We start from the raw sequence: 17,717 nt of genomic DNA on the forward strand, positions 1-17,717 counted from the left end.
CACGGATTCCCCATAATCATCACTAAGAAAGACTTTGCTGATTACAGTGTTTACTGAAAGCAGTTGGCCCTGTATCACCCCCAGTTAGGACAAGGTGTTGCATGGGTCCATGAACATCCAGGGAAAATAGTGGGAAGGTTTCTGGGGAAGCCCCAGGCTTACAATTCCTGGTGGTATACCCAGGGACTGTGAGGAGCCACAATGGCCCTTAGTCAGGAAGATGTGGAGAAGTTTCTCAATGAAAACCCCACCTTCACGGAACAATACTTTGAAAAGGTTCTGAGCCCAGAAAATGTGGTTGGTGCATGTGAGGGTAGGGGCCTGGTGGATTTCTCAACCTTTAAAGAGCTATGCCAGGTGGAAGAGAGTGAAGCCCTCTTTGAGCTCATTCAGGACATGCAAGAAAGCGTCAACATGGAGAAGGTGGTCTTCAAAATCCTGAGGAGGGTGTGTACCATCATCCACGCTGACCGCTGCAGCCTCTTCATGTACCGGCAGAGGAACGGTGTTGCCGAACTAGCCACAAGGCTCTTCGACATCCAGCCCAGCAGCACCCTGGAGGAGTGCCTGGTGTACCCCGACTCCGAGATTGTCTTCCCTCTGGACATTGGGGTCGTAGGGCATGTGGCACAGACAAAGAAGACCGTCAACATCCAGGACGTTAATGAGGTAGGGTCTCCAATGCTGACAAGAGTCAGCCTCTACAGGTAGGGGGATGAACCAGCAGACACCTAGGAGCTCATGGGTCTAGAGAGGACCAATCTCTCCTAGGAACAGGAATGATCCTCCTACATCAGGAGTCAGAAGTCATCACTGGTGAAGGGGTCCCCAGTGGCCCCAATCCCTCTCGTCCCTCAAGACATAGCTTTACTCTCCGGGGACTCTTCACTTTCTGAGATAACGCTGCTCCCTGTTTCTTCCTATGATTCACATGTACGCTCTGGAAGGTTCTTTCATTCCAGATGAGAATGTTCATTCAGTCAGGTCTGGAATCATTCCTCCAAACTGTCTCCCAAACTTACTCACCTCAGTGCCTTTGCTAATCCAGTTTCCTATACCTAAATTCCCTCTCTCTCTCAAGTTGTTGAATCTTCCCTACCACCTAAAGCCCAATTAGAAAACCACCTCTTCCATGAAGCCTTCCTTCATTTTCCCAAGCAGTAAGACCTCTTTCCCCTTTAAACCTCTTAAGGCGTCTTATTTTTGTCTTTATTACATTTATCATGTAATACGATTAACATGATCATCAATTGTATTATGAAGTGATATGCGTTATGTTATGATACAAGGATATTATTTACAAAATTGTTATTATAATTAGTTGTATGTCTTGGTATCATTATACTAGACTTTGAATCCTAAGATGGCAGGGACTGTGTCTTATGTACAATTTGTTTCACCACTGGAATCAAGCAAAGTCTCTGCACACAGCAGGGACTTAATAAATGTTTATTTATTTAGCTGTTGAAATTAATTATAATGTCTGTGTATTCATAGAATCTTAGCTTTAAAGCTAAAAGGGACCTTAAAGGCCATCTAGTCCCATCCCCCCATTTTATAGACAAGGAAACTGAGGCCTATAGAAGTTAAGCTGGTTTGCTCATGGTCACGCAGGTAGGAAGTGGAAGAATTGGAACTTGAACCTGGATTCTCTGACTCCTAATTCAGTATTTTTTTGGCTGTACCATGCTGTTTAGGTTTAGTCTTTCTCTGTTACACATTTGTATCTAGGGTGGGGTGCCTTGGGCTTTGCCCACTTACTTCTTTTCCTGCACCCTTCTTCCTTCATCTCCTATCTCCCTTTCCTATGACCTCATCCTGAAGGGTGGAGATCTGCTCCATGGGAATGGGCTGGACTCTCTGGCAGGTGGGCCACTGCTCCCCTGGTCTGACTGCACCCAGTGTTGAGTAGTTCCCACAGAAGCTGCCCATTGTCCAATATAAGTGTAGGCCAGCAGAGACCAGCCTCGGTGAGATCTCAAGGCTTTCCTGTGTCCCAGATGGGACCCTGCCTGTCCCTATTCTTACCCCTGGAAGCAGCTTCCGAAAAGTAGTGTAGAGATATCCTAGGGTTTCTGTTGGCCTCGTAAATTGAGGTGTCCTGGGGTCTGTCCACCCATTGGACTTTGTGTCCCAAGGTCCAAGGCAGGGGTATGAAGTTTGGATTCAGTCAAAGGGCCGTACTTGAGGACCTAGAAGGCCATACATGGCCTTGAGGCTGCAGGCTCTCCACCCTGATTGTTTTCACAAGATTTCACTACCTCCCTCCCTGCTCGTCCTAGTTCCCAAACTGCTAGACATAACTCTGTTTTATGTCACTTGCTTTCTACTTTCAGTGGAGAAATTCTAATAAAACAGTTGACTCCTTGATAACCTTGGGGAGAAGGGGAGGAGAAAGAAGCATTTATTAAGCACCTACTATGTGCCAGGCACTGTGCGAAGTGCTTTACAAATATTGTTTAATTTTATCCTCACAACAACCCTAAGTTTCGTTGTTGTTTAGTTGTTGTTCAGTTGTGTTTGATTTTCCATGACCCCATTTGGGATTTTCTTGGCAAAGATACTGGAGTGGTTTGCCATTTCCTTCTTTAGCTCATTTTACAGATGAGGAAACTGAGGCAAACAAGGTGAAGTGACTTGCCCAGGGTCACGCAGCTAATAAATGTTTGAGGACAGATTTGAACTCAGGAAGATGAGTCCAGGCCTAATGCCCCAACTATGATGTCACCTAGCTGCCCCATCCCCATTTTACAGCTGAGGAAATTGAGGAAAACAGAGGTTAAGTGACTTGCTCAGGATCACACAGGTAGCAAATGTAGAGGCTGGATTTGAACTCAGGTTTTTCTGACTCCAGGACCAGTGCTTTACACGCTGCACCCCTCAGATATTGCAATAAAATAAAAGTGAGCCCTTGAGAAGCTTCTTGGGGCCAGAACTATGTCTTACACATCCTATAGACCAGTGGGATCAAACTCAAATAGAAACAGAACACTGCAAGCCACATGTTGACTTAGGGAATCACAAATTAACACTATCTATGTTGCATTTTTATTTGTTTTGTTAAAGGTTTCCCAATTACATTTTAATCTGGTTCAGTCACATTTGGGATTTTGCAGCCACACGTGGGCTGGCAGTATGATGCCTCTGCAGTGGCTAGTGCAGACCCTAGCAGAAGTCTGGGCACACAGTAGACACTCAGCAAATCCCTATTCACTGAGTGATATTCACTGCTCCCTTTCTTATAAAACTGGAAAAACTCAGCCAAGAAAGATATCAGTTGTCTGTCATTAACTCTGGCCCAATATCATGTATAGACAATCTGGGTCTACAAATCCTTATTAGGGCCATAGGTCATAGATTTAGAACTGGAAGGGACCTTAGAGGTCTTTGAGGCTGACACTCATTTTACAGATAGGGAAACTGAGACCTGAATGAGTTAAGTGACTTGTCCAAAATCACACTTATGTTAAGTGGCAGTCAGGTGACTCCAGATCACTGCCCTGGTTCACGCTCACTCAGCATGGTGAAATAAGTAGTCAATACGTGGAGTTAATTATTCAGCGAGCACACACAGACTGAATATAAACAGTCTTAGAGGGTTTAGATCAGCTCATATAGGACAGACTCATCATGGGCTGCTAAAGGAAATGATTTTGTTTGGAGACTTAACCTATGAAGGTGTCATCAGAGAGAGTGAACCTGATCTTCTGAAACTATTCAATTCAATAAGCATTTATTAAGCACTTCCTGTGTTCCAGGCACTGAACTAGGCATGGGTGTTGCTTCAATACTTCCGTGATTCTGTGATCTCCCTGATATAGGTATTCACCGCTTTGATGCCAATCACAACACACCCATGCATTCTCCTCTTGTCCAGTTCTTGTCAATATTCTCCCAGAGAAAGAAAAACCTAAAAGGCTGGATCCCTTCCTGTGGTTGAGGTGTTCTAACATTTCATAGGTACCGGTGTGGTGCTGGACATGTCCATCTGCTGGCCCCTGCTCTCACTCTGTGTTTGACCCACCCCTTTTCCTGATCACCCAATCACACCACTTCTTCCCCTCTTAGACACTCCCCATTCTATTTCTTGCACATGGGTCATCACTGGAAATTTGCTGCAACCTACTTGTTCTTACTATGCATTTGTTTTGTGCAGCTGGGTGAATACAACGGATAGAGTCCTGGCTCTGGAGTTAGGAAAGACCTGATTTCAAATCCAGCCTCAGACACTTATGTCTGATACGTGATACTGGGGAAGTCACTTTAAACTCTGTCTCAGTTTCCTCAACTGGAAAGTGGGAATAATAATAACAACACCCATATCCCCAGGCTTGTTGTAAGGATCCAATGAGATAATATTGAAGGAGGAAGAGGAGGAGAAAAAGGAAGAGGAGGAGGAGTAGGAGGAGGAGGAAGAAGAAGAAGGGAAAGAGGAGGAAGAATAAGAGCACTGAGCAAAGAGAACACATCATTAGTCATGATGGCAATGTTCAAGATGACAACTTTTTAATAAACAAGAAAAAACCAAGATGCACATTTTCAAATACTCCTTAACAGATTCTGATGAGACATTTCAAGCTCATCTAGCTACTTTTTCCTGGATATGTATCATTAAAAAATGGTAGCTGACGGTTGAAGCCTTGAAATGTTATATAAATGAAAAAAAAGAAAAAAAGTTATATAAATGCTAGTCATTATTAATATTGTTTTTCCCCATATGGATTATTAAGCTGACTTCTTTTGAATAATCATGGATCTCAGTGAAGAAACTGTAATTTTCTAGAGCTTGAAGCAATTGGCCAAATGCCATCTTCAAACAAAAGTATATGGAATACTTCACCATTTCTAAGAAATCCCTTTATTTGGACTTCCTCCATGACACAGGCAAAGACCTTTGACAAACACTTGGTTGAAATTAATAATACAAGCTCCAGGCATCAAACAGATCTATTTCTGTGGTTGCATTTGTCAAATGATCTTGTGTAATCTTTTTCTTTCGGTTTTGTTTTTTTGGCAAGGCAATTGGGGTCAAGTGACTTGCCCAGGGTCACACAGCTAGTAAATGTCAAGTGTCTGGTTTGAGGTCAGATTTGAACTCAAGTCCTGTGCTCTATCCACTGCACCACCTAGCTGCCCCTATCTTGTGTAATCTTAAGGAGAAAAGCCCTTAAGGTTACTTATTTTTTCTCTATCAAGCTAAATGTGTTGTCGTTGTTGTTGTTTTTAATAATCAAAACAAAATAAACACGGCAGGATCTTGTTCTCTTTACAGTTTTTAGTATGATGTAAATTGTAAAGATAAAATGTGCTGGGAGAAGGCATTTACATTTTTAGCAAAGATTTCATTGAACATCATCATCAAGGATTCTCTTGATATATGTGTAGATGTCCTCATAAAGATTTCAAAAGAGAGAAAGTCAGTATGTGGGTCAGTAGTTATTGATGTCCTCACAGTTGCCTTTTAGGGGCAATGCCATCAGTATTTTTTTCCATTCTTTCAGCATTTTTTCTCTAAGATTTTTTTTGAGACTAAATTTCTCTACCTCACTCAAGCTGGAAATGTTGATGCTGCTCTATCCGTTGTATTCACCCAGCTGCACAAAACAAATGCATAGTAAGAACAAGTAGGTTGCAGCAAATTTCCAGTGATGACCCATGTGCAAGAAATAGAATGGGGAGTGTCTAAGAGGGGAAGAAGTGGTGTGATTGGGTGATCAGGAAAAGGGGTAGGTCAAACACAGAGTGAGAGCAGGGGACAACAGATGGACATCTCCAGCACCACACCAGTACCTATGAAATGTCAGAACACCTCATCCACAGGAAGGGATCCAGCCTTTCAGGTTTTTCTTTCTCTGGGAGAACATAGACAAGAACTGGACAAGAGGAGAATGCATGGGTGTGTTGTGATTGGCATCAAAGCTGTGAGCATCCCATTGCTGTTAGAGGTTTTGACCCTATCTGACCTAGGCTGGTTTATCCCTCCTCAGGCAGCCTTGTGACCCTTCCACTCCCTCCCAGAGACTCACCATACTGGTGTTAGATTTTGTTAGAACACCTGACGGGCTTTAACCCTACTGTGGCTAAGAACTCCTAAGTTCAAGCACCAGCGTCAGCTTTCCCAATAGTGGGGACCACAAGAAAGCAGCACACGGTCCTCTGAGATATCTTATAAAATGATCATTTATTACTTCCAAGATTGTGTCACTAGAATTCCATGAGTTCTTTGTGTATTTGGTCTGGTCCAGCAATTCATCTTCAATTCATTTTCTTGAGTGTCATTTCAACTTTGAACAGCACAACTGAGATTGAAACATTAGGTTCCAAGTGTCATGTCTCCCCTTTCCTTAATAATGAGCAGGGACAATTTTTTTTCCTATTTCATTCTACTTTTTTTCCTCCCACTTTCATTTGTGAAAGCTCTTGGAATGATAGGAGTTTAACTGGGCTTTATGCCATCTTGTTGTAATCTTGTTTATGCTGTTTTGTGATGTGGTACCATGCGTCGTCCATCTTCCCCCTCTATGGTTTTTTACAATTTAGTTTGTATTCTACACCAGCTACAGCAGACAAATGGCCCTGCCTGCAATACTCCCAAGTGTAGCCCAAACTGGATTAAAGTGTAATTGGGAAATACTCATCAAAATAAATAAAAATACAATAGAACATAGATAACATTACATTTTAAAGCTAAGTTAATATGCAGCCCACAGGGATCCTTATGTATGGGTAAGTGGTCTCCATTTGTATTTGAGTTTGATACCACTGTTCTGGACCGTTGCCACCATTGGCTGCCATGTATTTTTACTTGTTAAAGACATTAAGTGTTTGCTAACTAAGGTGGTTTCTAGGTTCTTTTGACCTCCTCATTGTAAAATCTACTTTACATCAATAAAATTTTGCAGGGAATATGACAATGAAGGTAACTATTTTTGCTTTGGGGCAATTAAGTGGTGCAATGGATAGAACACTGGACTTGAAATCAGGAAGTCTCATCTTCATGAGTTCAAATCCAGCCTCAGATACTAGCTGTCTGACCAGTGATTCTGACCAAATCATTTAACCCTGTTTGCTTCAGTTCCTCATCTGTAAAATGGACTGGAAAACAAACCAGTCAAGTATCTTCACCAAGAAACCCCCATAAAGGGTCTCAAAGAGTCAGACATGACTGAAACAACTCACAACAACAACAAATTTTTGCTTTTCCCCATTTTCCATTTTTCAGCATCAGTGGTATTTTGAATGGATCAGGTTGAAGGCGTATCTTCCCATCTTTATCCTTTCTTCTAATTTGATGGTGATGTTTTAATTGCACATAGACAGCCAGGTCTGATGCAATTCCCACATCAGTAATCAATTGTTTCCTGGCAGTTAAAGTATAATATCATTTTGCTTTTGTGAGATGTTGCTTGATATTTCTCATGCCAAATACCTTTTTTTATGGAAGCAAATATTCATGATACTGAAGCATGAGGCTTCTCAGATATCAATGACTCTTTTGCATTCTCAGACTTGAACTATATGAGCCAAACTACTGTTTGCCATCCTTCCCTGAGCCCACCTTTACATTGAAACCACCAAATAGCAAATTATCTGTTGACTTTGTTTGGAAGATCTTGTTAAGCATATCACAGAATTTCTCTATCTCTTCATGCCCTGCAACAGATGTTGGCAATTAGCTGCAATTATTTTCATGATGCTCATTTTGACTATGCTCATGAGCATGACTAGGTGATCAAGTGTCCCATGAAATGTTTCTTTATGCCTAAGGTCACCATGCAAATAATTCCTGCAATTCCTTTGTGTGCCTTTCCAAAGAGAACTTGTGAGTTATCCTTCCATTTTGCTAAAACTTCCTTTTGTCTTCTGGTTTTGTTAATCATGAGCATATCAATATTAATGTGGTTCAGTTTTTCTACTATGTCAATTCATTAGCCATTGGACAAAGATTCTACATTTTGAGTACCAATAGTAAAGTTGATGTTTATAGACACTCTAAAGATTTTATGATCACCACCTCACTACAGAAACAGTAGGGAGACACATAGGATTAGGGGCCACTTTTAATTTTTCTTCATATCATATCAGAGCCAAAGAATCCATCACCAAATAGCTAGCCTGCTAGGGATGAACCTTTCCATCCTTAACTAGGTTAGCCCTCAGGCAGCAGATATCATCTGTTCCTGGGACCATATTTGAAGCGTTATCAGCAAGGAAAGAAATTTACATTCTTCTGATAGACTTTGAGAATCTAGGGTAACCTCCATGCAGTGATGAAACATCAGAGGCCCTGAAGATACAAAGATAAAAGTCAAACATTCTCTACCCTCAAGGATCTTATCTTCTACTACATTCAGTAACTAGAACAGTGCCTGGCACATTAAATGTTTGTTGATTGGTTGACCTCTGGGGGAAATCTGACTTATACACAGATAGGGAGTGATGGGGGCAAAAGAAAGGTATAGACAAATTGCTCTGGAATGTTTGAGGATAGAGAAAGCACTTTCAGCCAGAGAGAAACAGAGAAGGCTTCTGGGAGAAGGAGGGATGACTGAGGGAGAGATAGAGGGAGCTGTGTTTGATATTTCTATGTTACTGTTGAAGCCATGGACATGGTCCTTGAGGCCTTAGGCTGTGGTTCTTAACCTTTTCTTGTGTGCCATGGACCCCTCTGGCAGTGTGGTGAAGCCTATGGATCCCTTCTCAAAATAATGGTTTTAAGTAGTTGAAGGAAACACTAAAGTTCATTTAGAAGTTAGTGAAAAATAAAGATGTAATTTTTACTCATCCAAATCCAAAGACTCCCTGAAATCTACTCATGGACACCTCACCCCTGGTTAAGAACCCCTGCTCTAGGTCAAATACTCAAGGGTCATGGAGACAGCCCAGTTCTAAGTGACCTTAGAGATCACTTCAGTCCAAATCCTAGATGGAAGCTTAAACCCAGAGAAAAATGATACCTCAAAGAACCAAATCATCTCCACAATCAGAGCTCTTTTGGGTCCTCAGTAGTTGAGGCCACAACACTGAGTAGATGGGGAAGAGAATGGACATAACCATGAAGAGTACATGGCTCCTTTCTGGGAGCTATGTGGCGTTCTGAAGAGTAAAGGATGGAGGTCAACACAGGTATCAGGGCATATAACCAGAGAGTCTGTGGTTGGCATAAACTCTATATTATAAGGCATCAGGGTGGTCTCACACTGGTCACGTTAGATTGCCTTCCATCTATTCTGTAAATATACTATGTGTATCTGGTTATTTACATATCCTCTCTCATTAGAATGCAAACTGTTTGAGGACAGAGACCATTTCTGTCTTTCTTTGTATCTTCAGCACTTAACACAGTGCCTGGCACAAAGTAAGTACTTAATAAATGCTTATTGACTGACTAACTGGTCTGGCTCATAATGATCAATGCAGGGTTTCAGGATGCTATATCAATTCAGAATGTTAGGATGGCCAGATCAGAGGGGTAATAGTAAATTCAGGGTGTCAGAGTTGTCTTACCAGAAAGGATAGCAGTGAGTATATGATATTGGGTATCCTCAGCATATGGAGTAATGATCAGACAGAGTGACCTGATCAGAAGGAGCAATGGTCAATGAAAGATGTCAGAGAAAGCTGGTTGGAATAATTGGGGTTGGGGGTTATTAACCTATATTGGTGAGAATGCTTGTTTGATGACAGTCATAAGGCCAATAATGTTCAGGTTTCTACTTCAGCTGTTTTGGCAGTAGGAGATAAGATTAGGGTCAACTGTTAGACCATTGGAAAAGACCTTCGACTATTTTTGCTTGAGTCAGCTTCAATTAAGAGAAAAGGTTGAGAGTTTTACCCTCATGTAGGGGTGTGCTTGAGTCAGCTTATGTAGGCTAATGAGAGCCAATTATTAAATTTTCAATGTGAGCATTCATACCTCAGAAATCAGCAAATGCTACAAATCAGAGTTTAATTTATTGGGGTTTTTTACTGTCTAGATTTAATAAAATGATGGATAAAATATTAATTAGATTTAATGAAGTGATAAAATGTTAATAATGTAGATTAAATTTAAAAGCATCTCATCTATACATTGGGGGGGGAGCCGGTTGTTAAACACTTACCAGCACACCCCTGCTCATATATCAGAAGAGGGTCAAGAAGAGTGAAAGAGGCAAAAGTCACTGAGCAGTCCTTTATCTCACTGCTAGGCTCTGACTAAGTCCATCTTAAGAATAGATAATATGACCCCTTCCTTTCCCACGTAGGGTCAGTCCCATGGTCTGTTCATCTATCTTGGGTTAATATATTGACCTACCTGTCCATTCAGTCCATCTGTCCTGAATCAAATCATTGATCTATCCGCCCAATTTTTCTGTTCCAGGGCATTAACTCTTTACCACGGCCGTACCATTAATTTATTCTCTCATACATTATTTATTAAGTCCCCACCATATTTCATGCTCCTTTCTTGGGACTGGAAATAAGAAAGACATTCATAGTTCTTGCCTCCAGGAGCTCATAGTCTATTAGGAAGATAAGACATGTGTACAGATACCCATAGTACAAGTTAGAATATGGTAAGTGCACAAAGTCAAACTGAGTGACCAGAAAGATTCTAGGAGGGAAGAGACATTCTAGTTGGATAACTCAGGAGAGACATCATGGAGAAGAGAAGCCTAAAGGAAGAGAAGTATCACTTGCTTGAACCCAGGAGGCAGAGAAGACGAGAACTAAGAAAATAATCAGGTGCATGAAGAGGAGTATATAGAACATGACAGCTGAAAAAGTAGGTTTGAGGCAGATTGTAAAGAATCTTGAATGTGAGGATGAGAAATTCACATTTCATTAATTTAAGCTAGGAAGTGACATGATCAGAATTTTGTATTAGGGAGATTACTGTGGTAGTGTGTGAAAAAAGGGTTGGAGAGGGAGCAGCAGACTTGTATTACAATAGTCCAGGAAAGAGATGATGAGGGATCAAACTAAGGCAATTGCTGCGTGAGCAGAGAAGAAGGGATGGTTGTGAGAAACATTGTGGAGATACAATTGTTTGTGCTTGGCATTGGGCTTGGATGTGGGGTGAGGAAGGGGGAAAAGTCAAAGACAACACAGAGATTTTACGCCTAGGTGACTGGGAACATGATGATGTCATGAACAAAATGATGGAATTTGTAAAGAGTCTGCCAGGCTTGGGGAGGGGGTAAGAAATGATGAAGTTAATATTTGATGAAATCATTCTGAGTTGACCATGGGCCATCCAAATAAATATCTGCAGCAAACAAATGGAGATAGGGGACTGGAACACGAGGAGGAATCAGGGGTACAAGTACATACTTGTCACTCATCTGCAGAGAAGTGATCATTGAAGCCATGTGATCACCAAGGGAAAGTGTGTAGAGAGAGAAGAGGAGAGGGCTAAGGATAAAGCCTTGAGAGAATGCCTACAATTATGGAGGTAGGAGAAAGAGGAAAAGGAACCAACCAAGGCAAGAAAGGAGTTGTTCAAGGGGTAGAAAGAAACCAGGGCAAGCAGAAAAAGTGCTTTAGGAAAATTTAATGATGGAGACATCACTTTCAGCTGAGAGAATCAGAGAAGGTTATGTGAACTGAGCTGATACTCACAGAAAGAAAGAATTCAGAAAGGCAGGGATGAGAAAGAATTGAATTCCAAGTCTGGGGAAATGCTTGCATGAATATTTGTAAGTAGAAGATGCCATGTGAAGTTCAAGGCATGATTGATATTCCAGTTTGGCTGAAACAGAGAGAATGCTAAAGGGAAGGATAATAAATGAAGCCAGAGAGCTGAGCTGGAGGCAGACCGTGGAAGGCTTTAACTGACCAGCTAAATGGTTCATGTTTCATCCTAGAGGCAACAGGAAGCTACTGAAGAATTTTCAGCAGGGGAGTGACATGGTTAGACGTGTACTTCAGGAAAATTATGAAGGAGGTGGCTTGGAGAGACTGGAGGCCAGGAAAACAATTAAAAGGCTCTTGTCCAGGAGAGGTGACAAAGACCTCAACTAGGATGGAGCAATGAGAACAATGGGAGAGGTACGGAGAGGAAGGGACAGATACTAGTGATGTTGCTGAAGCTCTTAGAGTTGCCAAGACTTGACTGATTGGATGTAAGGGATGAGGGGGAAAGAAGAGTCAAACATGACTCTGAGATTTTGAATCTGGGTGAAAGGGAGTGTGGTGGTATTATAGAAATAAGAAAGTTGGAAAGATGGGAATTTAGAGGGAATTAACAGGTGAAGCCTGTTAAGTTAAAGGTAATAACAGGACATTTCGGTAAAGATGCCTAGCAGACAATTGGAGATGTGTGACTGGAATGATGTTTAGGTAAATACATTTGGGACTCATCTGTGTAGAAATGAACTCATAGGAGCTGATGAGATTATCAGGAGAGAATATATATGGAGTCTATATAGAGAATAGATACCTACATTTAGAGGACAGCTAGAGGGTGATGAAAAGAGAACAATAACAACAAAAAAAAGATCACACAATGAGAAGTAAAGCAGGAGAAAACAGGGCCATGAAAACCAAGGAAAGACAGAATATCCCAGAGGAGTGACTGGTTAACAGTTTCAAATGTTGCAGAGATGTCAAAAAGGATAAGAACTAGGAAACAGGCATTAGATTTGATACTTAATGAGCTGAAGGGGAGTTTGCAGTAGAGTGGTAAAAACAAGATAGCAAGGAGTTGAGGAAGCCAGGGGATAGGGAAGACGTGAAGAAAGCAAGTGAAAACTGTTCTGTATTGAAGTTTGGCATTAAAGGAGAGGTATGGGAAATATGGGGATGGCCAGGTCAAGAGGAGGGGTTTTTTGTTTGTTTGTTTGTTTGTTTTTGGTGAGCAGGAAGCTGGAGCAGAACTTTTAGGCAGAACTTCCTAATTATCGTCAAGGGCATCACCATTTTACCAGTCACTCAGGTCTTCAACATTATATCATCCTCAACTATTTACTCTCCCTCAACCAATATGTCCAATCAGTTGCAAAATTTTATTATCTCTACTTTCAGAACATCTCATTTCTCTCCACTCTTGTAACCACTGTATTAGTTAGTCCTCATCACCTCTCACCTGGACCATTTCAATGGCTTCCTAATTGGTCTCGCTGGCTCGTCTCTCCCTGCTCCAATCCATTCTCCACTCAGCTGCCAAAGTGATTTTCCCAAAGTGTAGATCTGACCGTGTCAATATCACCTCTCTACCATTACTCCATAAACTCCAGTGGCATCCTATTACTTCCGGAATTGAATATAGAGTCCTCTGTTTATCATTTTAAAGCTCCCTATGAATTGTCCCCTTCCTACCTTTCTGGTTTTCTTATACTTTACTCTCTCCACACACTCCACAATCCAGCTAAACTGATTGACTTACTGTTCTCAGAACAAGCCATTCTATCTCTTATCTCTGTGCCTTTGTAGAGACTGCCTCCAGTTTCCTCCCTCCTTATCCTTGCCTCTTGCTTCTCCTGTCCTCCTTCAAGATTCATTTCAAATCCTATCTTCTATAAAACCCTCCAACTGTTAGTGCCTTCCCTTCTGAGATTACCTCATGTATCTTGTATGCACCTAATCATTTACATATTGTCCTCCCCTTGAGAGAAGGTGCTGCTTTTGACTTCCTCTTCCTCCTCCTCCTTCTTCTTTCGTATCTCCAGTACTCAGCACGCTGTTTAGCACATAGTAAACATTTAGGTGATTTGAAAAAAATGCCAAGGTGGCTACGTGGTTTAGTGGACTGAGCACTAGTTCTGGATTCAGTAGGACCTGAGTTCAAATCTGGCCTTGGATACCTATTAAGTGTGTAACATTGGCCAAGCTACTTAATCCCAATCTTTCCTCACCAAAAAAGAGCTGTTGATTATTTGGGGCAGCTAGGTGGCGCAGTGGATAGAGCACCAGCCCTGAAGTCTGGAGGACCTGAGTTCAAATCCGGCCTCAGACCAAACACTTGACACTTACTAGCTGTGTGACCCTGGGCAAGTCACTTAACCCCAACTGCCTAAGGGGAAAAAATGCCAATGGGGAAAAAATGCCAATAAGGAAAAATGCCAGAGGAAAGAAATTGAAGATGAAAGAGAGGAAAGCTGAAAAAAAAGGTCTTAAGATCATAGATTTAGAGGTAGAAGGGTCTTCAGAGACCATCTAGTCCAACCCTCTTGTTTTACTATGAGGAAATTGAGGCACAGAAAGGTTTTGTGATTGGCTCAAGCACACAAGCATTAAGACCAATATGAACCAAGGTCCTCTGACTCAGACCAAGTACCCTTTCCACTGCCAGATGTGTCCAACCTGAGCTGCTAATGAGGGTCAGTTTGCTGGACTTCTATCTTTTCTCTTTCTCTCTACCATTCCATTCCTTACACACACACACCCATTTCCTTTTCCTCTCTTCTTGTTTTAAAGACTCTTTTCCTCCCTGAGGAATTAAGGAGACTGCATATAGTTCAACTTCTTAGACCAGTCTCTCGTCCCTGTAAAGGGAAGGTCTGGGGGCAAGCATGCTCATAATGTTCCACAAGCCCATTCCCCCTGATTCAGTTAGATATGAGTAGGGAACAGCGCTGACATCTCTCCTCCCCTATGAGGCCACACAGCAACTTTGTTTGGGAATTCCCCCATCCTCACCAGAGCTCCACTATTTCTCCTTTTTATGGAGCCAAAAAAAAAAAAAAAGGGTAGGGAGGAGAAGAACATGAGGAGACTTCCCATTGAACATCACAGTCTGATCTCAATTGAGCATGAAGTGGAATGAGGGTGATTATAATCCTCTTATTCTAATCTGTTATAATTAATCTACAATCCATGTGACCCAAATATAATGATATCTCAGATTACTTCATCTCCTGTTCCTTTTTTAACAAGTGGGTCACCATGAATCAAACAGTACCAATGAGCACAAATTATCAGAAAGAAACCAGCAGCAAATCTACAAGACATCTAGGGCTGTGGCTGATTGAACCATTTCCTTCCTTCCTTCTTTCCTCTCCCTACCACCCTGTCTCATTGCTCCCCATTCACTGTCAAACCTTAAGAAAAAATGAGCCATACTAAATGCAAACACTTCCTTTCTACCTGCCCATTCATTAACCCTTTACTCTTTGGCTTCTCTCTCCAAGTACTCTGCCGAAACTCCTTTCCCCAAGGTCACCAATGCCTACAGATTGACGGCCAATAGTCTTTTCTCAGTCCTCATATCCCTTTCTCTGCAGCATATGATCCCATCCTGGGTATTCTCCTCCATTGGTTTACAAATATTTCTCTTTTCCTGCTATTCCTCAAACATCTAGCAAACAGTCTTGCATGCACTAGGTGTGCCATAAATGTTTGTTGACTGACTGAATGAATAACGACTCTCTTTGGAGAAGACTTGGGTTTCTTTTTTCCGAGTGAGAGGTCAGCACATATATGATCATAAGATCATAGAATTAGAACTTGAAGGGTCCTTAGAAGCCATATATATGTTGCTTGGTGCATCAGCTGGGATTAGAGATGGTTAATACCCCAGGCAAGCCAGTCCTCCATCTTATCCTTTACCTTCAAAATATGGGTGGAATCACTTTTCCCCAACACCTTCCATCTAGAGCTGGCACCAGGAGCTTGCCTTTTCCTTAGTCAATGACTTTACTCTGAACTTCACTCAGGAACAGGGCAGCTTTCAAAACAAACCAGGGGTGGGGGAGGAGCGGGCTTGCCTAAAGCACTTGCCTCTTGCTCACCCAACCTTCTCCCAGCCAGCAAGCACTGACAACTGGGCTTACTTTCGCCTGCGAGCAGAGAAGAGTGCTTTAGTAGTTATCCCTTTGGGAAGTTTATCAAATATTAATAAATAAAAACTCATTGAGATTCTCTATCTGTTGGTTTGAAAGAACGAACTTTCAAACCAACTTCAAGGACTGAGGTTCAGCCCTCTGTCCTTTCTGTATCTTTGTATACTATAAACTACTCAATGATTCCTTTCTCTCTGCCTTCCTTTCTACCAATAACACATTGAACAACCAGGACCAGCTAGGATCAATCAAATTTTATCTAGCTGGTAAATTCAAACTGCTTAAACAGAAATTTTAGAGGACATAAATAAGTCTTGGAATTAGCCCCACATTTGGACAGAGAGGGAAGGGAAAGGGAATTATAGTATGTCTTTCTCCTATTTCCTGGAGGAAAACAGCTCAGCAATGCCTCAGTTCATTCTAGCCAAACTTCTAATTAGAGAACCAGAAGGTAGAGGCAGTGGCCCATGAAGCCAAGCTGCTATGTCTCTAGTCCCAGGAATCAGCTTCTATTCTACTCTATTCTCTCACTCACTCTACCCCATTCAACTCCCACAGTCAAGGTCTGTCTCTTCCAGACCAAAATCCACCAGAGTTAACTCCAGCTTGTCGCCTGGCTGTAGCTTCTTCTTGTTCATAATTGGCAGTAGGCTCAGGCCCTCCCTGGTTGGGAAGCTCAACAGTGTCCATCTGGACTCCATTCCTGAAAAGCTCCCAGACCTGGTCTTTGAAGTCTTTGCTCTGTCTATAGAGAGCCATCTCAAAAGCCTGCTACATATCCAAGAGAATGGCGGTGAACATAGTCATGGCCATTCTTGGGGTGGCTATTTGGCACCCTCAGTCAGAGGAAATAAATAATGACAAATCATGGAGACCCTGGGATCTATAGAGCAAAGGGCTGACCTGAACTGGCAGGAGGTGATGATGTGTGTGCCCTTCCGCTTGGAATTTGAAGCCTTCACAGTCTGGCTCCAGGCTACTCTTCCAGGCACATCACTTCCCTTCACATACTCCACATTCCAGCCAGGCTGGCTATCTTACTATTTCTTGAATTCAGCATGTCCTTCTCCCACTTTTGTTCTTAGGCGTAGGATACCCCCCCAACCTGGAATGCACTCTCTTCTCACCTCTGACTTTCAGAATCTTTGTCAGGGATGGGGAACCTGCAGCCTTGAGGCCACATGTGGCCTTCTAGGTCCTTGAGTGCAGCCTTTTGACTGAGTCCAAGTTTTACAGAACAAATCCTTTTATTAAGGATCTGTGAAGTTTGTATTCCTTCAAAGGACCACACTTGAGGACCTAGAAGGCCACATGTTGCCTTGAGGTCGCAGGTTCCCCACCCCTGCTCTAGTTTCTTTCAAGGTTTACCTCCTATGGAAATCCTTTCCTGACTGTTCCTCAAATTATCATGTATATGCTGACTTGTTTAGATATTGTAAACAAATTATATCCTTCTCGGTAGAATCTAAACTCCTTGAAGGTAGGACCTACTTTATAATTTTGTTTTTGTTTCTCTACTGCTTAGGACAATGCCTAAAACATAGAAGTGGGGTTAATAAATGTTTATTGGATTGGATTAGACTCAGAAAGAAATACAGCTGAAATCTGTCATATGACTCCTGGCCTTGGACAGACCATCATGACAGGGAAAGGCCAGAGTCACTATCAGGAAACTTCTCTCCCAAACCTGTTCCTAATCCCAATCTCTGTTGATAGCACCTCTATCTTCTTATTTACCCTGGCTTTAAACCTTGGAGCCATAGTCAACGATTTTCTCTCTGTCTTCTTTAACATCCATTTATCAAATATTGCCAAGAATAATAACTACAATTTCTATAGTATTTTACTCATGTTTTTTTCAGGCAATTGGGGTGAAGTGACTTGCCCAGGGTCACACAGCTAGTAAGTGTCAAGTGTTTGGTCTGAGATTGGATTTGAACTCAGTTCCTCCTG

General features: G+C 41.9%; 1 protein-coding gene across 1 annotated transcript in view; it reads left to right on the forward strand.

Annotated features, from left to right (window-relative positions):
- Window positions 1–201: 201 nt before the first annotated feature.
- The window catches only part of LOC114023680 (rod cGMP-specific 3',5'-cyclic phosphodiesterase subunit beta-like), an 80,629-nt gene continuing 63,113 nt past the window's right edge, over window positions 202–17,717 (forward strand). The window contains exon 1 of the mRNA XM_027836447.1: window positions 202–669. Coding sequence (XP_027692248.1) covers window positions 202–669 — 468 coding nt within the window. The remainder of the gene's footprint in view (window positions 670–17,717) is intronic.

Source organism: Vombatus ursinus, unplaced genomic scaffold, assembly GCF_900497805.2.
Source record: "Vombatus ursinus unplaced genomic scaffold, bare-nosed wombat genome assembly UNPS02014818.1, whole genome shotgun sequence".
NCBI lineage: Eukaryota > Metazoa > Chordata > Mammalia > Diprotodontia > Vombatidae > Vombatus > Vombatus ursinus.